The sequence below is a fragment of the Dipteris shenzhenensis genome, chromosome 26, assembly GCF_047967505.1.
Source record: "Dipteris shenzhenensis isolate YYH24624 ecotype China chromosome 26, Dip_SZ_1.0, whole genome shotgun sequence".
Classification (NCBI taxonomy): domain Eukaryota; kingdom Viridiplantae; phylum Streptophyta; class Polypodiopsida; order Gleicheniales; family Dipteridaceae; genus Dipteris; species Dipteris shenzhenensis.
In genome coordinates this window covers 9,569,844-9,594,646 of record NC_141621.1, presented here as the reverse complement: position 1 = coordinate 9,594,646, position 24,803 = coordinate 9,569,844, and the positions used below count along the sequence as shown (strand labels likewise).

At 44.3% G+C, this 24,803-nt stretch overlaps 1 protein-coding gene across 3 annotated transcripts in view; it reads right to left on the bottom strand.

Annotated features, from left to right (window-relative positions):
- Positions 1 to 24,803, bottom strand: part of LOC147884641 (uncharacterized) — a 186,348-nt gene that overhangs the window by 44,476 nt on the left and 117,069 nt on the right. For all 3 annotated transcript variants that reach the window (XM_087397364.1, XM_087397363.1, XM_087397362.1), the window contains 4 exons: positions 11,339 to 11,397; positions 11,134 to 11,244; positions 1,581 to 1,704; positions 1,296 to 1,408 (listed from right to left, as the gene is read on the bottom strand). In XM_087397364.1, the coding sequence (XP_087253490.1) occupies positions 1,296 to 1,408; positions 1,581 to 1,704; positions 11,134 to 11,244; positions 11,339 to 11,397 (407 nt within the window). The remainder of the gene's footprint in view (positions 1 to 1,295; positions 1,409 to 1,580; positions 1,705 to 11,133; positions 11,245 to 11,338; positions 11,398 to 24,803) is intronic.

Here is a 24,803-nt window from a genome sequence, read left to right as displayed (position 1 = left end):
CATCCAAGGGAATAGTACTCTGGCACGAACCAAGGAGCTGAAAGTCAAACCAACCAGCACTCCTAGGCAAATCAAAGTCTCCCTAAATCTCAAAGAACAGAAACAGAAAGGCCACACCGACTGGGTTTTGATTTGTTTTTTGTATGGGTTCGGTATTGGGCACTATGGACTCTCTGGAAAGATAAAAATCATAGAGTCTTTGGTGATCCCTTTTTACCCCAATACTCTAAAAAAAGTGTGTGTGTGTGTCCTCTCTCTCTCTCTAGATTGGTCAATTTGGCACTTTCCTTACAACCCCACCAACCGGTTACTTTATAATTAATGCTAATTGATATCCTTATTTTAAAAACTTGAGCAAGACATTAATATCTCCCTCTCTCTCTAGCTTGGTCAACTTGTCACTTTCCTTAATGTCCCCTAACTTCTAAGCTAAAAAATATATATTGCATTACATATATTACAACCTACTATAGTATATACTCTCTCTCTCTTTTGGTTTTTTTATGGGTGTGGATGCCCTCTTAATAGCTCCACCCCCCAGCTAGTTGTAGGCTGGCTCATTTCTGACAGCCACTTTTTTCTGTTTTTACATACCATCCTTAGCTTCCTTTGGAAGCTAATTTGTCTGGTGTTTTTCAAGCATTAATAGAAGGTTCCTTTTTTTGGAAAATTTCTTTTGAGGGCCTTAGGGTTTGTGATACTTAATCCTAATAATAAAGGCCTTGAGAAATAAATATCCAATTGTCATGCGCACTTTGGCAATTAACTAAACACAATACTAAAAGGCTCTACATTAAGACATATGTTTATAGTTTAGTGGTATACAGCCACCATAGGTTGTTTGGCCATACAATTTATATGAAATTATGGAAGGGTTCTTCCTTTCACACTAGGTTGCTTTGGCTTGTAGTTAGCTTTGTGTGATCAATATTTTTTCCTTTAATGTGAAATTTGATTTTACATAGACGACCACCCTTGTTTACCTTGAGAAGCAATAATGGCCAACTTGGCCTTTGCAGACAAGGTGAAATTTGAAGTTTTAAATCTTTGAAAGTGGCTACTCTCCCAAGGGATCCACAATAAGTGATGAATTCAAAAACAAAACACTCTTTTAGTCCTCCATGTTTGTCATACTTCCAAAAATATGTTATTTTAGCTTTTGATATATCCACACCAAGTTATTTGTAATAAACTCTTTTTATTATCTCAGAAACACTCCTCCACACTTTCCTTTCTACACATGGCCACATTTCCAAAGTATGGATTGGTCATTAAAAGAAAACAAGAGAACATACTACAGTCTTTGTGGCACCAATACTCCAATCTTGTGATTGCTTTTGAGCAAGGCAGCTGATTTGTTCTTGTGTCACACTATTTTGACAATACAGATCTTGAAGAGATAAGATACCTGAAATATCAAGTCCCATCATTAATTAAAGTAGATCTTTGATTTATAAAATTCCCTTGCAAAACCAATGGTTGGTTATTTACCATTAAGTTCCAAGAAAAGGCAACAAAATTATCAATATCTTTCTCTATCTTTCTCAACAATATGATTGCTATACTTGGAGATGGTTTACCTAGTGGAGACGTAGACCACAATTGTGCCAAACTACTAAAGTTCTGTGGGGGAAATGGATACGATAAATTCAGAGCGAGGTTTGTTGACATATACAAATTTCCAAGCCATGAATAGTCTAGTATCTGCAAATGGTTAAACACCAAACCAATGAGCAACATTGTAAGGTACCAATTAAGCAATAGATTAATACAACACAAACAAAATTATCAAGTTGATAAAAAAGAAAGGGTTTTCATTATGCAATTAGCATTTAGTTATCAAGAGAGCTCCTGCTCGATTGAGCTTGTTGGGAATTTGGGAGTCTACAATGTGAACATGATTGTGGTTTGGTATGTGTATGAATAAGTCACACACTCTCCTCTCGGCGAGCTCGTAGCTCTAGCCTCTATCTCCCCGCACACTCTCATCTCTCTCCCTCTTCAATGTTGAACTCTAAATGCCTGATGCTCCTTGCTGAATGCCCCCATACTCCCCTTCACCTACATCCTCACCCCTATGCCTTGGAGGGTTCCTCCCCTCCCTAAGAATCTCCCCCCTTTATCTTGATTGGTGATCCTCATATCTCCTTAGCTGTTGAGGATAGCCATTGCGCCACTGGCTCTCTTAATGGCTTGGGCGACTTCCTGGCTCGCCAACCTCTTCTAGTCAGGGTGGTGTAAATTCTCCATGTGCATGTAAGCTGGACCACCGCACCACTCAACCATTGTACACGTCTTCGCCATGTGCAACTGTTAAAGCCTCTGACTGCTCCATGTGCGGAGCTCACCCTCCATGTGCGCAGCTCTAGATGAGATCACTTGGGAATGGTAATCTTGGGTGAACCTGTGGTTGACATGTGTCGATGCATGGTCACCTTGGGTATAGTACTGCTGGGTGAACATGTGGTTGACATGTATCAACACATGATTAACATGCGGTCAACACCTAACGACATATGGTTGACATGTGTTGACACATGGCCGACATGTGGTCAACACCTGATGACATGTGGTCAACGACTAATGACATAGCGATTGCTTGGGAGTGTCACTATTGCAATAACAGAGTTTTCAACTTGGCAAGCGAATATGCAGCTTCTCTTAATGTGAGAAGGACTTCGAGAGAGAGTCTTTGGTGATGAGGAAGCTCAGAGGGTGCACTATTAAGAAACCCTATGTATCACATGTGTTAAATAGGTTTTTTCCCCTCGAAAAAAAGACTTTCTATTAAGTATGAACAAAATCTATGAGAGCAAGCTCAAAGGAGAAATACACCATGTAAGCATGAAAAAGAACACCCTAGAAGGGGGCAATTAAAGCTCCTCAAAGCGAAAAAGAAAGAAACCAAGGCTAAGGTTGATAGAGCCATCTCAACCCTACTAAGGACTACAAGGCAAAAGGGGAGCCCTCCGTTACCTAAGGAAAATAGCCCTCCTAGTATAATATACTCATGAAGTCCCCTGCATGCTCCCTCAAATGGCCATCTGGTATGAATAGTATTTGCTAAATAATTGCCAAAGTGTTAGAATAGTGGACCTGGGATCCATCCAAGGCCTCTATGCATCTGGATCTCTAGATATGCCATGCTGAAATACTTGCCAATATCTCCCAAGAAGGATCCACTGAAGCATGCGCGGGCCTAATGGGTGAAGAGGGAACAACATTGACTCAACTAAATGTCATATTATCGAGAGAGCTCAAGAAGAGTCATGCCTCTCATAAAGACCTAAGGCCCTAAAGGAGAGAGCTAGGCCACCAAGCCCCACATCATAAAAAAGGAGAAAGGAGCAAACATGCTGAAAATCCTAGCAATCTCCTTCCAAATGATCCTAGCCTGTCTACAATCCCATAGGCAATGTTTTTTTTCTTTTTTGGGCAAAAAAATGACATCCATTAAGGATGAACAAAACCCACAAGAGCAAGCTCAAATTGGAAACACATCATCGAATGCATGAGAAAAAACACTTCTAAGAAAGAGGTCGAAAACAACCAACATTGAGGCTGAAAATGCCGTCAAAACCCTACAGTGGACTTAGAGAAGAAGAGCAAGGCCCTCCATTCTCTACAAAACGTAGCCCTCCTAGAAGAAGCTGACCGAGAGGACCCCTGCATGCTCGTCTTGATAGCCATCGGTGTATCTATAGTGTCTGTGGCCAAAGTGTGAGAAGGGTGAACATGGGATCCATCCAATGCCTCTGTGCAGAATGGCAACGAGGACAAGTGGGGCTCCAAACTTGGACCTCCACAAGTTCACTGCAATTTCCCAATGAATAGAAAGCCAAAAGAAGAGTGTGATTTTTCTATTCCTAAGAGATTTCCAAAGTCTCCTCCAAAAAACATTCGGCTAAATCAACAGAAATCTAAAAATTCTCCCAATGAGAAAATCTAGAGGGCCTCCAGCCTCTATAACTAAGCTGAAAACTCATGGCATTAATGACCATGTAACAAAAGAAGGGAATGGTCCTCTCGGTGCCCTATATTAATCCACTCCCACTCTCTGGGGTCCCACTATAAAAGCTTTATGAAAACTCCTCCATAGAACAAAATCTTCCGAGAAAAATTTACCAACGTGGTATCTGTGAACCTTGCAAGACTCTTAAGTCACTAACATCCCTGAGAGTAGTTCTGGAGTTTGGCGGTTTCAACAGACTTCCTCCACAAATTGCGCTGCTATGAAGGTAGAGATGGATGCTATTCTGAAGAATGACAACTGGGGACTTGGTGCACAAGTTTTTCAAGGGGAAGATTATCGGCACCAAGTGGGTGTACAAACTTGAGTTCAAGTATGATGGGAGCTTGGACAAGTATAAGGTCAGGTTGGTCGTGAAAAGCCGTGCTCAGTCAGAGGGACTTGACTTTGATGAGACCTTTGCCCCCACACCTCGTATCGTGACTACAAGAGAGAAGTAGCGGGTCTGGATCTAGGTGCCATTGTGAATCCGAGCAGTGCTCCACATAATTCAATATCTTGGAAAGCTGAAAAGGAACTTCCAACAGAATATCATGTATGGACCTAGACAGCCTATCCCATGTTTGAACATTGAAGACCATGGCATCTCCACCTATTAATCTCTACTTGAATATCTGACTTACATGTTTTGGTGTCCACTTCCACAATCACTTCCTTCTTAGCAGTTTGTACTTCAATGTAAACTAGCTGCGGGGTAGGGGGGGAATCCTTACAAGATTTTACAGCCTCATTAATTACTGCCTACTTACCAGGTCCTTCCAGAATGTGAAGTTGAGCCTTTACTTCTGCCAATTCCAATCGTAGCTCTCTCACTGCCTGCTGCAAATAAAAGATCTGATCCTGTTTCCCAAGGATGGGTCGTTTTGAGCCTTCTTGTTGGTAATTCCGTGCATATGGAGAGGGTGTCATGGCTGCAACTGTAGAGTGATGGATGTTGACGGAGTTTAGGGAGTTGAGGGGGATTTGGAGGAGAGGGTAGGCTTGTAGTCCATAGTTGGTTGTTTGTTTGAACCCCCTAGCTTAACCTAGTCCCCAAGTGCAGCCCAACTCAGGGTTAAGGTTAGTTAGATGCTTCTAACAGGCATGGAGGGAGAGAGGGACAGGTACGGCTTCTATTGACGGGCGGTACGGTACTGGCTGCCTATTGACGGGCTATACGGATGGGGGGGAGGTACGTACGACGGGACCGTATGGTACTGGCTGCCTGCTGACGGGCTTTACAGACGAAGGTATGAACGGCGAAGGTACAGATGTACGGATGGGAGACGGAACACAGACAAGATACGAAGGTACCGACGAGGTGCAGAGGTACGGACGGGGAAAGAGAGAGAGAGAGGCTAACGGGAGAGGACAGGTTGAGCGGGAGAGAGAGTGGAGAGAAGGGGTGGAGAGAAGCAGGAGAGAGAGTGGAGAGACGGGGTGGAGAGAAGGGGGAGAGAGAGAGTGAGTGAGCGTAGGCAGGAAGGAGGAAGGGGAGAGTAGAGAGGGAGAGATTGAAAGGGAGTAGGGAAGAGAGAGTGAGTGAGTGAGCGTAGGCAGGAGGAGGAAGGGGAGAGTAGAACTTGAGGAAAACCTTCCGGGATCCGAGCGCTAAAGGACTGATTGAGCATGGTGCTTGCAGCTCCAACAGTGTCAAAAGCCACCTGAAAGACCTCATCCCAAAAGTTGAATATCAATGAAGTGCTAGAAAGGGGTCCAATGGTAAGGCCACAAGCATCCATGAATAACATTGCCTACAACTTAGGGCTGCTCTAAAGAGAGGCTAGGACCTCGAAGAAGATCTGTTGGAGAAGCATCACTGCTCCTAACAAAGAGTGGATCCAGAATAGCACTCATTGTGATTTGAGAAGGGCCTACAGCATCACTCTTCCCAATAGGATTGGGAATGCCAAAAGGCCCACTAGGGGTAGGATCCATGGTGGATGAGAGCCCCTCCTGATCTATATGTGGTGGGCAAATTGCAATCCGCTCTCACTCTAACTGGAACCTAATGTGTCTTGGAGCCAAATGTGCTTGAGAACATTGCAAAATCAAACCTATTCAAACTTCACAAAATGAAATAAACCATCAAACATTGTAGGCAGTTGAAGTACAGAACCATACGGCTGACTATACAAAATTGTACAAGATGAAGATAGCAACAATGCAGTACAAGATTGTGCCCTATCAATCACTAGAAATGGTGCAAAAAGACCCAGCGCAAAATTATCACGTTCTTGGAGTTGCCGAATGGCAGACCTTTGAACCTTGAAATCGCAAAATGCAAGACTTGTTGGTGCCACGATCTTCGTGCTGATGGAGGGCTGAGAGGAGCTAGGGGATGAGGGGGAAGGCACCTAGAGAGGAAGAGCTAGGGGGGGAAAAGAGAGATGATGGGGAGCTGTGCATAGGCTCTGTGCAATACTAGCATGAAGAAGTCGATCCTAGAAATGATTGTCCTGACAGAACATACAATGGTATGGTATTGTAGGCTAGACTTGGTCTAAGTTATTCTAGTCTAGGGTTTTCACTTTATACTTGGGTTTCATATATATCCCAAGTCTTGTACTTCTATTGTTGAACTATTCAGTGGAGCTTTGTGTGTGGACTACACTCCCGTGTTCTTTATCCACTTCGTGTCTCCCCACAGTTCCAACAATTGGTATCAGAGCTTGGCTCCCGCATTGCTTCCCGTGCTTCTACCACTCCCGGGTTTCAGTTCTCTCGCGAAGAGTCACTTCTATTGCGAAGAAATCAGTCCAGCCAGCTCGTTTTTGCCTATAGCAGCTTTCTGGAGGTCTCCTGTAGCTGGGCGCCTTCACCAGGGTCACTACTGGACCTAGGCAACTACAGACTTGCTGTTTTTGGGATCTTTCGCAGCCAGACATCCTCAAAATCAGCTCCATTTGCTGATTTACAGCACTTTTTTTCCAGTCGCCTATCTGAAGGAGCTCCATCTGGGCTGGGCGACCTCATTCTGGGCACTTTTGCTGCTGATTTTGTCAGTTTCCAGCCCCTACATCAGCTCGAACTGCTTCTTGGAGCATCCTGTGCCTGGACAACTTCAGATCTGGCATTTCCTTGCTGTTTTTCATCAGCTTCCAGCCTATTTTCAGCTCGCATTTCTCCAGGGGGACCATCTGGGCTGGGCGACCTCATTCTTGGTAGTTTTGTTGCTGATTTTGGACTGTTTCAGCTCCCAAAATCTGGTGGACGGGGACAAGTTGTCCCGTACGCATAATGTTAAGAATATGGCCAGGGTGATTGCACTCAACAATCATCTTAAGGATCTGAAAATGACTGATGGTCAAACCATCACAGAGCATGTAGCAAAAATTACAGATTTGCGAGATCAGCTTGCAAATGTTGATGAGGAGATTGAAGAGAAGAGATTGGTCTCTATCACTCTTAATAGTCTTGCTCCTAGCCCAAGTTAATACTTGTTTATAGTAATTTAAACTTATTTAAAAACATGTCCATAAATATCTTGTTATTAATACTATAAAAACAATAGAAAGATATTGCCATATGATATAAATGTGTTTAATAAGTAATTATTTATGTATAATATTATTACATTGAGAGTGATTATGAGGGATGTTTCTTAAAGGAATGATTTTTCAACACTTTTTTAAGGTAATAACAAGGGTACAAATGGATGTCTATGAATAAGAAGATTTATGTTATGTAAAAATGAATGAGTGACTAGTCTGTATAAAATAAAAGTGAAAATACCATGTTTCCTAAAGAAATACTATTTTTTAAATCTCTTGAAAGACACGGTTGGATAAACCTGCTCATAGGTTTTTGCTCATAAAATTGACGCATCCAGTACAAGGCAAGCACAAAATCAGGTCAATTATGCCTTGATGAGCACAGTTATGGAAACCTTAGTGTTTTGAGGATGCCCAGGGACACCCGTTTTGGGAAGATGCTATGAAATCTGAAATTCAGTCCATTGAAAAGAATGCTTACCTTGTGGAGCCAAGGCATGTTGTGGTGTTGGTGGAGTCTGTTCCTCGAAGTACTCCTCCTCATTCTGCAACTCCACTTGTGAATTGGTCAATCTCCCTGTTGGGAAGAATGTAGTTGGCACCAAGTGGATTTATAAGTTGAAATATCATTCTGATGGCAGAGTTGAGAAACATAAAGCCCGTTTAGTTGCCAAGGGGTATAGTCAGGAGGAAGGAATTGACTATGAGGAGACTTTTGCTCCTGTAGCCAAGATGACAACCATACGGACTGTCATTTCTCTTGCTGCAAGTTATGGTTGGCCTGTTTATCAGATGGATGTGAAGACGGCCTTCTTGAATGGAAACCTAAAGGAAGAGGTCTATGTGCAGCAGCCCCAAGGTTTTGTGGTTAAGGGATAGGAACAAAAAAGGTATGCAAGCTTCGCAAAGCTTTATATGGGCTGAAACAAGCACCTCGGGCTTGGTACCATAAAATCCATCAGTTCTTGTTATCACAGGGCTTTGTTAGCACTCATACTGAGCCAAATCTCTATGTGCTTCATAAAAAATCAGAAATCATCATTCTTATTCTTTATGTGGATGATATCATGCTTATTGGCAGTGATGAGGGAAATATTGCATCAGTAAAATCAGCTTTGTCTCGGTCATTTGATATGACAGACTCGGGTTTACTGCACTATTGTTTGGGCATTGAGTTTTGGCAAACTCAAGATGGTATTTTCATGTCCCAAACTAAGTATGCCAAGTAATATACTCATGTCCCAAACTAAGTAAGCCTGCAGCTACACCTCTTGAGAAGGGTCTCAAACTGTCTAAGTATGATAAGGCTAAAAAGTTTGATGGCACTTTGTACAGACAGTTGGTGGGGAGTCTTATCTATTTGTGTTCCACAAGGCCTGATATTGCTTATGCTGCAGGTGTATTGAGTCAGTTTATGCATTGTTCCACTATCACTCATTGGAATGCCGCCAAGCGTGTTCTCAAATATGTGCATGGCACTATTACTCTTTGGATGCATTATACCAATGCTTGTGATCTTGATCTATGTGGCTTCATAGATTCTGATTGGTCAGGGTACATTGATGATAGAAAATCCATTTCTAGCTACTGTTTCTCTTTGGGTTCCGCATGCATATCTTGGTTAAGTAAGAAGCAGGCCAGGGTCTCTCTTTCTTCTAGTGAAGTGGAGTATAAGGCTGCAAATGTAGCTACTACAGAATGCATATGGCTAAGGAAGCTACTTTATGACTTGCATCATTCACAAGATGATCAGGCCACTTCTATCTTGTGTGACAGTCAGAGTTGCATAAAGATTGGTAACAATCCTGTTTTTCATGCTCGCATGAAACATGTGGAAAATCACTATCACTTTATACGAGATTGTATAGCAGATGGCATCATTAGCCTCATCTATTGTCCATTTGAGGACAATGTAGCAGATATCTTCACTAAGAGCCTGTCAGCAGAAGTGTTTGTTAGCCTCATCTATTGTCCATCTGAGGACAATGTAGCAGATATCTTCACTAAGAGCCTGTCAGCAGAAGTGTTTGTACGTCATCGAACAGGCTTGGGAATCAAAGACATTACAACAATGTCAAGGGAGGTTGTAAAATGGCATTGTTTTTCTTGTAATACTCCCATAGGTTGCTATATCCTGTTGGATGAATTTGTGCAACCATGGTACTTTAGGTACCCTAGGTACTTCTGAGGAGTTCCCAGAGTACTTCAGCCATACCATTGAGGGGGGATTTGATAGAACATACAATGGTATGGTATTGTAGGCTAGACTTGGTCTAAGTTATTCTAGTCTAGGGTTTTCACTTTATACTTGGGTTTCATATATATCCCATGTCTTGTACTTCTATTGTTGAACTATTCAGTGGAGCTTTGTGTGTGTGGATTACACTCTCGTGTTCTTTATCCACTTCGTGTTTCCCCACAATTCCAACATGTCCTTGGCAAAGTTGTCCCTAAAAACTGCCCTCCTTCTCCTTGGAAAAGGTTGTAACCCTACAAAAGGGCTGCCAAAAGTAGGAAGGCATAAAAATGTGTAGCTAGATGCAAGACAGCATCAAGATTTGACTGTAAAACCCCATCACAGTCAATAAGATAAGAAATACTTTCTCTACCATGTCTTGGGCCAAGAGTAGAGAAAAAGTGTATATTGACTCTTCCACCCATCTAAAATCAAAAGGACTCTTGTGCATGAAAGGCATAATCTGCTCTGATTTGACAAAACCTGCTAATTATCCCTTTGCTATGCAAGGCACCCTAATCCAAACATTTGTAGGCCATAAATAACTGCTCTTCTCTCTGTACGGCTAGTAATTTCTTATCCGATTTTGCCCTAGTATGTGCATCCTTGTTGTGGTTCTCACCAGCATGAATATTTATCTTTCAATATTTCCCATTCCGTCTCTTCTTCATATTTTATTCTGCACCTTGCACAAGCACCAGCACCACAGTCCACTCCACACTCATTTGCTAGCTGCAACATCACCGGCTATCCATTGCATGGACACGTATGATGAAGTCGCTAATAGTTTCACATCAACACCCACAGTTGCAAGTGCGAGACACAACTTGCATGTCACACCAGTGGCCTTTCGCCTCCAGTAACATCCCTTGAAGAGATTGGACCTCCCCTCAGACAAGCCCTCCATCGTGGCTGTTGACTCTTGCTTCTGGGATATTGTCAGTGAGTTGGGATCCTAAGAGGCAGGCTGCATATTAGTTGCCTCCTCATCCTTTTGTGCTGGTTTTTCAAGTTTTCTTGTAGATGGTTCTTTTCTTTGTGGAATTTTTAAAAGTTGTCCACAGTAGCAGCAACACATATAGAAGTTTTATAAAATGTGAGGGAGGGATTACAAAGATAGAAAGCTCAATAAATATATTCGCCATCCAGATGAGAAAAATTAATCTGGTTTTGAAAATAAATAAATATTTTATAGGTAAGATCATAGGTAGCGATCTAATGTAGCTCTATGAGAGACTTCTGATAAAATTTGAAATCTGGTCAGCTGATTGAAAGATCAAAGGATTTAATATAAAATGCTGACTTATTGTCAAGAAAGAATGATTTGTATTTATGCCTCAAGCACAGCATAGTTAAATTTAAGTATTTGGGAAGACAGAAAATAAGTCACTTACCTTGGACTGGGAAGGTGTAAAGGATGACAGATTTCGTGGAGTTGTACTGTACAGTTCCAGAAGATTATCTTGAGCTTTTGAGTAATCTTCGATATTCTGAGTTACAAGGTACTAGGACACAGAACACAAACTCTCAAATGTCATTATGCATGCTAACCCTGGCATGTATAAAATTGGGAAATAAGTACACATAGCGATTTCTTACAATGTCATACTGTGGAAAATCCTGCTCCGTCAGTGCAACAAAATCGTGTTGGTAAGACCCTGCAGAAAGCAATGTAACCACAATTAAAAGAGGCAATCAAAACTGATCATACAAGAACCATACGTCTGAATCTTAATTTCATCATAAAGCAGATTATTGTTTTTGTAAATTTTCCAATAAAGAAATGCAGTAATCTATTATTGATCAGGAACTCATTACCTTTTGTTTCATTGAGAAGGAAAATAAAGAAGAAGAGGAAACTATCTTAATTTCACCTTTCTTAACCCAAAAAATTATAAAAACATAAGGTAAAATTCCTGTCCTATTGGACATGGCTGCCACTGCTTCTTGAGCTTTGGCCTTCCTCAGAGGATGTAATTCCGATTTAGATTGTGCACTAATTTTTTTTTCCTCATTTGGCTGATTGTGGATACTTTATGGATTTTGTTCTGTTCTCCATGGCATCCCCTTTTAATGGACTGTTGCAAGGTGTTGAAATATGAGGCCAAATTGAGTCAAAAATGAGTGTACTAGGTGTCTAGTAGGTGTTTTATAGTCTAGTGAGTCCTATGGATGACACGTGTCATATTGGGAGCTATCCCATATGCATAGGTGTTCATATGTGTGTGTGTGCTCTTGTACAGATTAGTCATCAAAGATCTCTATCTGATTCTGAACAGCATTTATTATCTTGTGCTTCCTCTATAATTGATGCCAATGACAAACGCAAGCTGTCTAAATGGCAGATTAGGGCCAGAGTTAAACCCATGCTAGATAAGGGCTGTTCCTCTAAATCTTTTTTCCGGAACTTACATGCACATAGGCAAAGCCAATCTATCATGAGGGTAAGGAAATCAGATGGTCTCTGGACCCAATCTCTCTCTCAGCTTGAAAAACAATGTGTGGATCACTTTCAGCTCCTTTATTCTCAGCCTTCTTCTTCTGCACCTCAGGTTGCATTGGCTCGTAACAGATTTACTGAGCTTGTTTCTCCCATTGTCTCCCCGCAAAAAGCCTCAATGCTGGAAATGTCTTTTTCAGATGATGAACTGGAGGAAGCCCTTAAGCATTTGGGTAAACATAAATCCCCTGGCTGGGATGGTCTGACGGTTGCACCAACATCTTCCCTCAGCTTGGAAGCATGGTCTGGTTAGGCTTGTGCCCAAAAAGATTCTTTGTGAGACTATGGATGACTGGAGACCAATTACTTTGATGCCGGTGATATACAAACTGACTGCCAAAATGTTAGTACATCGGATAAAGGATATCCTTCATGATGGACTTCATCCCAGGCAATATGGCTTTGTTCCAAGACGGCATATACATGACAATATCACTAACACCCTTATTGCAATGGAATATGCTAAATATTCAGATCAAGATGTGTTGGTCATGCAGGTGGATGTGGCAAAGGCGTTTGATACAGTACAGTGGGATTATGTCTCTCAAATCATGCAAAAACTTGGTTTTGGGCCAAAGCTATCTAATGTCATATATTGGCTTTATTCAAATTCTACTGCACAATGCTTTATAGGGAAACATTTGTCTGAGTCTTGGACTCTCGAACGTTCGGTTCGACAAGGATGTCCTCTCAGTGCCTTGCTTTATGCCATCGCTTCACATCCATTGCTTCTTTATATGGATCACATGGTTGATACTGGACAGCTAGAGGGGCTTCAGATTTCTGGTTCACGACCCTTCATAGCGTAGGCCTATGCAGATGATTCATTCTTCATGCTAAAGAACAGTCCATTGGAGATTCACATATTGATGGATACCCTTTCAGATTTTGGGTTGGCAGCTGGTCTTAAAATTAATTTTCAGAAATCAAAACTCATGCCTCTCAAGCTTTGTGATTGGCATGCTATTCTGTGGCCAGGCCAGATTATTCAACCGGAAAATATAGTTAGACATTTGGGTTATCCTATTGGCTGGAAAATCAGTAATAAGCAACAAATGTTATGGGTGTTCAACAAAATTCAGGACAAATTACAATATTGGAAGATTTCCACATGGTCTCTGCATGTACGGCTTCGAATTGTCTAGTCTATTGTTCTAGCTTATGTCCAGTTCTACCTTCCTCTATTACATTGGTCATCACGAGATCTCTCATCCTTTATGTCTCAAGCCATGGAGATTTTTTGGAAAACCAAGCTTCATAAAAAAGCTTTACGGTTGCTCAAAATGGACTTGCTTTGCTCACCCAGAATGCATGGTGGTTTGAATATAATAAACATCAAATATCATGTCTTGGCAAGAAAGATCACTATGCTCAAAACATTCTTTCAACAAGAGCAGCCTTGGTCTATTATGCTAGCAATTTTGTGTGGTCAGATGCGCACACAAGCTTATGGACATTGGATAGTAGATCCATCGGAAGTAGTACTTGGAAAATTTCAAGGTAAAATCCCTGGTTGTCCATTTTCTAATTCCTTGATTCAGGATTGGAAGCAAGTACTCTCTCACATCAAATGGTCTCCTCATCCTGCTTCTCTAGCATCATCACTCAGATTGGAGAGTATTCATTGGAGTGCTGTGTTTTCCTCTCCCCTTGCTGTTCAACAACCCATCAGAGCTTACAATCTTATGAAAATGGGTATTCGGTTCATTGATGATGTTGTAGATATGCAAGGAAATATTCTCCTTTTTCCAGCAGCATGTAGGCAATGCATCATAGACCTATTTGGAAAGCTATTGCTGATCTCCTACTTCCTCTGGTTCCGATTCCGACATTAAATGGCAGTGACAGGCTTCAAGATTGGCACCTTCAGTCTTCAAGTTCAAGCATTTCTTCTAAGCCTTTGCAGTCATTGACATCTATACAGGCTTATAGATTAATTTTACCTCCTCCTTGGATTGCCCATCATGCTAATTCTTTATGGCATCTGAACAAATCATCAGCCTGGTGGAAAGGAAGATTGCAAATGATATGGAAGTTGAAAATGCCATTGAAGCAAAGACTATTCTTATGGAGATGTATTGTTGGTATTCTCCCTATGGGAGTGAAATTGGCTAAACGACGAATAGCTTCACCTCTCTGTCCAAGATGTCACCTTGCATCGGAGAGTATTCCGCATCTATTGTGGTTTTGTTCATATTCCAGAGACCTTCTAGATAGAATCTCCTATTTTTTATCTCTCAGATTTCCAGCACACAGATTCTACAGGTTTTTCTGGATGTATGGCAAACTATCAGCTTCTTTGTCACAATATTCTCTCTTCTTCCACTGGATCAGATACTGGGCCTTATGGACCCTCTGGCTGCAGCGCATCCAAGCATATCTGAATTCTCCTCTTCAGCATCCTTATGAGTTTTTCAGAGCCTCATTAAGGCAGTCTTTATATGATGCCTTACATGAGGAAGATTTGGATGTTTATTGTATTCAACTTTTCTTTTACTGTTTCTGATGGATAGGGCTGTAGCTCTATTTTGAGCACGGCCTGGATGTAAATGAATGTTTTATAATATAAGTATCTTGGTTTTACAAAAAAAAAAAGTGTGTGCTCTTATATAAGAGCTGTACTTGTCTAGTGTCAAATCAATCAAGTATCAAGCTACAAGCTCTTTGGTCTATATGTGAGTACTTTCATTTTGGTTCATTGCTATAGTCATTTCATTTCCATTTCATTATGTCTCTCTTTGAGTATCACTTCCTCTCTCCCTAGTCTACTCTCTCTCTCTCTTTCTCTCCACTATGTTCCTTCATATGGTATCAGAGCCTCCCTTCCTACCTTCCCCTTCTTCTTGCTCTATCTAGAGGATGGATGAAGCCTGCAAATGGAAGCTCCCCTCTCCTCTAAGGTAGAGCCTCCCTTCCCTTAGCCTCGCCATGGTTCCTCGCCATCAAGTACTCCGGTGTCCTAGTGATTGCTCCTAGTCCTCATTTGTGAGTTCAGCTCACTCTCGCATCAATTCGTGGTTCTCCCTCAGCATTGGCGGGGACATTCCTCGTCAGTTGGTCGCCAAAAACTTGTTTTGGAGCAGTCCAGCGGCTGTTTTTTGACCTTTTGAGGTCCGATTTTGACATTTCGACACTACCCAAACAAAAACGACCCTGTCCCACACCATTTCAAGATTATTATTTTTTTGATTTTTTGTTTGTACAGCTGTATAGATCTGTACAAGAGATGTGCGACAGTGCTAGGAGTCCATAGAACTTGTTAGAAGGCTATTCCGAGCAGTTTTAGGCTACTTTTTCGCATTTTTTGCTCAGATTTGGACTCTTGTGACCTCCACTAGTGATTTGAGCTTCCCGAGCTTACCCACAAGTCATTTCAACTGTATGACACTCGGGTACATGGACTTGAGGCTTCCGATAGCAGGGAATACTCTTTTCACACCTCGTCATCTCCTACAGTTCATTTTCGCTCATTTTTTAGTCTCTTCTACGCATTCGGTGACTCTTTGATCGGCACATTGAGAGTCATGACGTGATCTCCCTTGGTAGCTGCTCCTATGGTCATGTAGCCATGCTATAACGTGAGCCTCTGAGTATGTTGAGTCTCAAGCCATGAGAGTGCTTGGATCAACCTCTGAACACGCTCAAACTTTAGTCTCTAAGTTACATAGGGTGCACAAATTTTAATTTTTTTCCAAAAAAAGGACTTCTATTAAGTAAGAAAGAAACCCGCTAGAGCAAGCTCTGTGCGGAAATACACCATGCTAAGCATGTAATAAAAAACACCTCAGAGGAATGAGGTAGAAAGAAACCAAGGCTGAGGCTGAAAATGCCATCTCAACCCTGTAGAGGTCTCAGCAAAGAAGGGATAGTCTCTCCAATCTTTGAGAAAAGTAACTCTCCTGGAGGAGGCTGCTCGAGATGATCCCTGCATGGTCGCCCAAATGGCCATCAGAGTGTGTATCGTATCTGTCCAAGTATTGGCCAAGATCTGAGAAGGGTGAACCTGAGAACCCTCCAAAGCCTCAGTGCATCTGGCTCTCCAAATGTGCCATGCTGCAATGCTAGCTAGGATCTCCCATGGAGAGTCGATCGAGGAGTGAGCAGCCCTAAAAAGAGTGGCCGGAACATCCTCTAGAGAGCACGACTCCACAAGGTGTCACCGGATGTGAAGAGCCCAAGAGGAATCAAGTCTCTCAAAAATAACCTGATAGGGTGCACAATTTGATGACATGTTTGCCAATCTTTCCCATGCTACCTTTGCATCCTTGCACGACTTGATAGTCGTCATAATGTGCCTCTTCACATTTGTGGCAATCAAAAACATTGCATGGGCACTGCGGCGGTCAAACTTCTTCTGCTCCTCCGTCGATGCTATGGGACTAGTAGGAGGGGCTGTAGCAGACTGATGTCTACCTGTGGTCTGACCCGAAGAAGCTGTGCTAGATGTAGATGACCCTGCTTGCCTCACCTCATCCCCACTAACAATATCCCACAAGCCCTTACCAACTAAGATGTTCTTAAGCATGAATGACCGCAAGGCATAGTTTGGTCCATCCAGCTTGTAACCCTCGAACAAATTGCCAAAACTATCGGAAAGAGTCGACATCATGCAAAATGGGATACCCACAAGCTGCAAATGTACCTGCAAGAAGAACTACAAGTCCCAAAAGTGCAACTAGCTGCAAATGTGCCTGCAAATCCCAAATAAATCCTTGCTGCAAATGCAAAGTACGACTGGCTGCTCTGAAATGCTATTGACTGCACAATGCAATCACTGCAAAAATGGCATAAACCAATCACTGCACTTTGCTGCAATCTGAAGTGCAATCCTAAACTGAAAATGCACAACCCAAATCTGAAAAAGCACCCACGAGTGCTCAAATGCATCCAACGGAGTTCAAAGGCATCCATAACTGTAAAGTAACTGCAAATGCACCCAACAATGCAGAGTATCTACTGCAAATGCACCTAAGAGTGCAAGAGTATGGGCTGCAAAAACAGTCCCGAAGCAAAATACACAGCTCAAAACACTTATTGAAAGCACACCTTGGCCGGAACCATCTGCAAAATAGTCCACTGACTGTGTGGGCAAGCAGGAGATGACAAAGGAGCTGAAGAGAGCTGCTTGGAGCTGAATGAAGCTGTCGGGAGTGCTTCTGAACACAATACACATCTAGGCAAGAGCCTAGAGAAGTATGGAGATGCCTGGAGCTGCTGGAACACACTCCGGAGAGGCTAGAGCTGAAAAAGGTACATATCTGAGCAAAAACACCACAAAACAGCTGAAAACTACTCGAAATCGCCTTCCGACAAGTCGCACGGACTCCCAGCACTGTCACGCAACTGTATGGACAGATCCATATGGACGTATGGACAAAAAGACAAAAAAAAAAATCGCCTCAAATGGTGTAGGACAGATTTGTTTGTTTTTTTCTGCAAAAAGAGACTTCTATTAAGTATTAAAGAAAACCGTTAGAGCAAGCTCCATATGAGAGGTGTCCACTGAAGCATGAGAAACTCTGAAGGGAGTAAGTGGTACATCCTGAAGAGAGTAGGGCTCTATCACCTGCCGGCGGACCGAGAGTGCCCAAGAAGAAGGCTCACCCTCATAAAACACCTTGGGCCCAGTAAGGGATAACCATGCGATCGAGCCCCAAGTCATGAAGAAAGGGGAAGTATGAAAGATGCTGAGTATCCGAGCAACCCCTTTCCAAACAGTCCTTGCCTGACTATAGTTCCAAAGGCAATGTCGCACTCCTCTGCAGAATGACAGCGAGGACAAGTGGGATCAGCCCAAATCGTGATCTCCACAGGTTCACTGCAATCCCTCCATGAATAGAAAGCCAAAAGAAAAGAGTGATCTTCCTATTTCTGAGGGATTTCCAGAGCCTCATCCAGAAATTTCTACGCAAATCTGCGGTGATGAAGAAGCTTTCCCAATGGGGGGCTCTGGACGGAATCCAACCCCTACTGTTCAGCTGAAATCTCCTGGCATTACCAACCGTGAAACGAAAGAAGGTAATCCCCCTCTCTCGGTGCCCATGGTCTATCCACTCCCACTCTCCTGGGTCCCATTGCAAGCACCTGATAGGTGCACCTCCATATAACCACAACCTCCAGGATCCCAAGGCCAAGAGCAGAGGGTCGGGATCTAAGTACCACTGCAAGCCAGCTCCATGGTCCACAAAACCAGCAATCCTGACAGGCTGAAAGGCAACCTCTAGAAGAATATCATCATTGGATATAGAGAGTATACCTCCATCCCCAACGTCAAAGACCAGTGCATCTTCCCCGAGACCTCGAAGAGCGATCACCTGTAAAGGAACTGCTCTCCGCGAAAAAGCTCCCATCCAAGTGGTGGAAGTAATAGGCAACTCAACTATCCATTCCATCGGGATGGCTACATCAAACTGCTGAATCCTGCGTGCTACCCCTTTGAGATGACTCATGGACTGCAGTCTCTGATCCTCAGGTAGCCTGATAAAAGCATTCCAAGTGCCTACAACGTAGGCGGGGCCTCTCTCCCATTTAGACCACTGCATGTAATGGGAATTTCCCAGTGGTCTGGCATGCTCATCAAGTATACTATCATTCCAAATGATCGGCTGCCTATCAATCTCTTTGACGGTAGAAGGTGGAATCCTCCGAAGAGTGTTCCTGAAGCTCCCTCAAGCTTTCAGGATGGCAATCATGAGAGGAGAGGCAGGAGATTTGAGAGGGGCGGAAGTAAAAATCCAGCGAGGCCTATCCACCCAATCATCTCCCAAGGTTGGTGTGCAAGCCTGAATGCGTCCAAAAAAGAAATCCTTCCAAGGTTCCTGCCCAGGCATGAGTCCACTCACCACCACCTTACAAAGCAATGCCCTGCACTGCAAGTCCGGGTCAATGATATTAAGGCCCCCTTCACATGTAGGGGGAATAATGGTCTCCCAGGCCACCCTCGCTGCAACATCTGCTGTGCCATCAAGTCCACTCCATAAAAAATTCCTGGCTGGTCTAATAAGCTGAGTGATGCAATCCCTAGAACAACACCAGCAAGAACACACAAACCAGGCGGTGGCCAAGAGAACCTGGTTCACTACCACAACTCTAGATGCAAGGTCGAGTTTGGCAGAGCTCCAGAAAAGAAGCTTTTTCCTTATACTTTCTAGTACTGGGGCAAATTGTTGTGCTGGAGAGATGCCCAATCCTACCTGGCATCCCAAATACCTGATAGGAACACCCCTCTGAATCCAGGAAAAGCCAATGTCAACTCCCCAGCCTGGAGTGTCCTCATCACTAATCCAAAAGCCAAAGGATTTATGCCAGTTAATGTGTGCCTCTGCAGCTGAGCAAAAAATATCCAAGGCTGTCCGGAAAGAATCAAGTGACTGCGAAGAGGCCTCAATAAAAATAGCAGTGTCATCAGCCAACTCACAGTCAAGAAGCTCCTTCTCCTGTCTCAAGGGCAATCTCAACCCAAAAAGCTCAGCCTGAGATCTAGGGAAGATACTCATAGCTGCTGCCACAAAAAGAAAGAGGAAGGGGGCTAAAGGGCATCCCTGACGAACGGATCTGGAAATTTGAAACCTGTGACCCCTTACCCCTCCAATCAAAACCTGGCTGTGGGCTGATCTGTAAAGGGAGGCCACCCCTCTAATCCAAGCATCTGAAAATCCAAACCGTAGAAGAGTGCCCTCAAGAAAACCCCAATCTACTCTGTCATAGGCTTTCTAGACGTCCAGGAGTGAACTGCCAGCCTCTGCCCGGCTCTGCATAGCCCACTCTGTGGCTTCCCAAAAGGAAAAGACATTATAAAAAATGCTGCTGCCATGCACAAAGCCTGTGTGAGTATCATGGATGAGGTTTGGAAGAAGGGGCTATAATCGGATGCTGATCGCCATGGCAAGGATTTTGTAAAGAGTGCCCAAAAGAGTGATGGGTCTCCAATGGGATACAAAATTCCTGTTGCCACCTTTCGGGATAAGGTGAATGAGTCCCTCGGTCAGTGAGTCAGGCATATCACCCGAGTCCCAAATGCCCTGCAGGGCTGAAGTAATATGATCACCTATCATATCCCAAAAGACTATAAAAAAAGGAGTAAGACCATCGGAACCAGGGCACTTGCCCTTATGAAGGGCGGAGAGAACAGTCTTGAATTCTGTGTTGGTAAAGCAAGCATCAAGTGAGCATAACATCTCTGGGGTGACCAACACAGGTAAACTCTGCCAAACTTCATCTCTAGCCACATCCCTGGCCTGTGTGTTAGGATCTGCGGAAAGTACGGAGGCATAGAAAGTTGTCGCTAAGTGCATAACGGTTTCCGGATGAGACTGCAAAACGCGGTCAGAGTCAATAAGCTGCCTGACACTCTCTCTACTATGTCTGGGACCAAGTGTAGAGAAAAAGTGTTTATTGACTCTCCCTCCCATCTGTATCCAAAAGGACTCCCGTGCATGGAAGGCATACTCTGCTCTCTGATCAAGCAAAGTCTGCAAGTGAGCCCTTGCCGCAGCAAGGCGCTCCTGTATCCAAGCATCTGTTGGTCGTCTCTGCTCCTCCCTCTGCAAGGCTGCCAGCCACTAGCGGATACCAATCTCCCGCCTAAGTACCTCACCTCGCTGAGCACTAGCAACGGAGTGATAAAAGTCGCTGATACTGGTAAGTGCTGTGGCCACATGTGAAGGACCGGCCACCCCCCCCTGCATGTGAGAAACCCAGATCTCCAACACTGCCTCTGTGAGAGTCTCATCTATGTATAAGGCATCGGGGATCCTGATATTGTGAGACCGTCCTCTCAGATGAGGCTCTGAGATGAACAAAACTACCGGAAAATGGTCTGAAGTGGAAACACCAGGTGCAATGCAAATTGTCCCCCCTCTATCAAGAGCCCAGTCACCCACATAGAATCTGTCAATCCGAGCATGTATAGTTCTGCGCCCTATGGTTTGACCAGGAAAAAAAGTGACTGAGACTGAATATGAAATGCATCATCTGACCAAACATCTCTGCCACTGAACCTGAAGAAGAAGGCATCCCAGGCTGCTCTCTCGAGGGAGTGGATACCACCTTCTCTGCCCCCTTTCTTATCAGAAGGTGCCTCAACGGTGCCTCAACCATGTTGAAGTCACCTCCAATAATCCACGAATCCGCAACGTCAGCCCACCAGAGCAACTCTTTCCAAAACAGAACACGGTCCCCTCTGTTGTTCGGAGCATAGAGGTTGAGGAAACCAACCTTACATCCGTCAATCAGAAGCAAAACCCACTAGGCCCTGGAGGGGGTTATGGTACCGTGTCCAATGACCAGAGGGAGAATAGAATCTGAAATCGAAATGCATGTACCTCCTCTAGTTCCCAAGGCAGGAAGATAAAAAGTCCGGCCTGAGAGCAGCTTACCTGACTTGGAGCAATCTCTAACATCCAGTTTGTGTTCCTAAAGATAAAGAATGTCAAGGGAACCACCTAAAACACCTGGATGGAGCTGATTCCTGATCAGTTGTCTACGACGGTGATGAGGGATGCTGCCCAATCCCGGTATATTCCAACTGGCTATCCTCATCGGTGGGAAGAAGTGGGTTGGAATACCTTACCCGACCTGGTGGCGGAAAAAGAAACCTCTATCAGAGCTGACCTCATGCCATACACATGAGGTCCAAGGGGAGGAAAGTCCACAGGTGAGAGAGAGAAGGATCTCTCAAAAGGGATGCCGATAACTGGCTCTCCAAAAGTGGAGGGTACAAAATCATCATCTTGGAGGTTAAAGAGGTCCTCCAGAGCGGAAAAGGAGTTCCGCTGAGCCAATCCTGGGGAGGGGGTACGAAGGATTCCTACTGAAGCAAAAAGAGAATGTAAGACCCCCTTCCCTCTGTCCAAAGAGGGAGGCACCTGTACTGGATCTTGATCAAAAAGTGCTGCGGACGAGGTGCCAATAACCTGGGCTGCTGAGGAAGGTACAGCTTGATCCAAGGGTGGAGTCGAACAAGGCTCCTGAACACTAGTCTCCTCCCGAGGCTCCAAGGGGGTAGCCTCCGAAGAGGTGGATGTGTGAACTGAAGTAGAGGGCCTAACCGTGATCGGAACCCATTGTGGGCCAGAGGTGGTGCGAGGTGCAGAAGGGACTCGAGTAGCCCTAGGAGGGGGGGGAGCCCGTGTCTGAGACCGTGCCTGTGAAGCGGTAGGTCCTGCTCCTGCTCTCTGTCGTAAGCTAGTACGAGCTGGTTGCTTTCTGGGCCTCTTTTTCTTCTTTGGGCAATCTCTGGCGAAGTGCCCCGAGGATCTGCAAATCCTGCACTGGTCCTGCCGACCTGCAACCTCAAATCTCTGGCGGAAGAAAGACCCATCGGGTCGCTGTAGCATGATGTGGTCATCTAAAATATTGGGGTCCTGGACAATGACCCTAACTCTGGGTACCCCATCCATCCTGACCGCCTCAGCAGCCAAAGAGGGCTCGCCAGGAAGAGGGGGGATCTCTGCTACCACACCAAACCTCTCGCCAATAATTGAAAGAAGCCGGTGATAAACTGAGGGGAGACCAGGGAGCCTGATGAAAACAGAAACTCCCTGCTTGTCCTCTTCAACTGGGTCAAATCCCAGTTGAAAAGGAAACAAAAAAATCCTCCTGTAGCCTAGAAGTAGAAACCCGGCCTGTAGCAGGTCTCTCGTGACGTTCGAGGAATCTAGGCACACCTGAAAGAAACCTCGTCCCAACAAACGAACATCCTTAAGGTGGGGGGCGAGCTCTTGAGGAAGCGCCGCAAGCATCCAATCTCTAGCTTATGACTTGGAGGGGTGGGAGCCATGAATGCGTGCGAAGAGATTCGTGGAACACTCATGCTCCAAATCCTTTTGCAACTGCTGCAGCTCGTCTTTTGAGAAAGTGACAGTTCTCGCGGCCGGTGTGAGCGGAGATGGATTGACTGAATGGGAACCCATTCGTCAATTGAGGTGTGTTGGCCGATTCAAACACAAAAAATAAATAACTCCGTCCGCTTTCCTGAAACCTAGGAGACTCCTATAAGAGAATAGGGGTACTCTCAGATGAAGGAGAGGGTGAAGGAAGAAGGGAGAGAGAAGAAGAAGCCAGGAAGGAGGAGTCAGCAAGGGGGCAGCAAGGAAGAGCAGGGGGGGAGGGGAGGGTGCAGGGGGGGTCGTGCAGGCAACAGCGCGGGGGGGGGGGGGCGTGCAGGGAGGCAGCAGCACGCGGGGGGGGAGTAGGCTGCAGCAGGGGGGAGCAGCAGCAGGCACGGGGGGGAGCAGGCTGCAGTTCAAGAGTAGGTAGGGAGGGAGGGGCAGCGCGCAGGTGAGAGGGCAGCGCGCCTGTGGTCGACATATGTCGACATGTGGTTAACATGTGTCGACGCATGGTCGCCCCGGATAGTACTCATGGATGAACCCATGTGGTCAACCCCTCATGTTGTGTGGCTGACCTGTGTTGACACATGGTCAACATGTGGTCAACGCCTAAAGATAGCAACTGCATGGGGTGTCTCTATTGTAACAGATGCCCAAAGGCTTTAGACCATTCTAGGTACAGCCCTCTCATACTTTGGCTTGTATGGGGCAGACACCATACATACATTGATGACCACTTGGATGAGCATACAAGGATTCTCTAGAGCCACCTCCGCTAGGAGAGCTGTGTTTCTTTGGCATTTTCAGCCTCAACGTTGGATTTTTCCTACCTCATTTGAGGAGGAGTTTTTTGGAATTTTATTTCCGCTTTGAGCTTGCTCTTGCGGGGTTTTATTCATGCTTAATAGAAGTCTTTTTTATCATTTTAAAAAAAATCCTACTCTCATTCCATGGGTGGTTTTCGGATGGATAGTACTGCGTGGATTTTTAGATCAGCATATCTTAGGATCTCTTTCTATCCTCTTATGGCTGCCATCCTAAACTTGAGGCACCTTCAAGATTAATAGCCAGAGAGTCCCCCGTCTTCTCAAGAGGAGATTGATAGGCAACCGGTCATGTGGGATGACAACAGAGTTGATGATCATGGTGCTTCGTATTATATTCACTGGCCTAAATGAGTGAGATGACCTATTTCTTCTATGGTTTATTCACCTCAGAGGAAGTGAAAGGAGAATTCAATAGAATGATACACCACTACGCTTGGATTAGTTTTTACATATGGTAGGCCTCACCATAACTCTACTTGGCTTGGGGATTTTATGAGGCCAAGTATCCCCATTCAGTACGAGGTTTAGAAAGGGATGCCTTGGTTTTTAATGTTCACTCTTGGGGGCAGGCTATTCAGCTCCAGGCATGAGGATATCCCTGTGGACATCGTTTTTGAACTTGTCAAGATTTTTGGTATGTGTATAGGTGTTTTTTTTCAAAGAAAAGACCTCTATTGAGTATGAAAGAAACTCTAAGAGCAAAACTCAAGGGAGGAGTACATCATGCAAGGCACGAGTAAACAAACACCCTTATAGGGCAGAATCAACATCAAGTAAGAGAGGTAGAAAAAATCTAAGGTTGAGGCTGAAAGTGCCACCTCAACCCTATGGAGGACTTGGAGAAGAACAGGGAGCGACTCCACTCCCTGAGGAAGATAGTCCTCATGGTAGAGACTCCCCTGGGA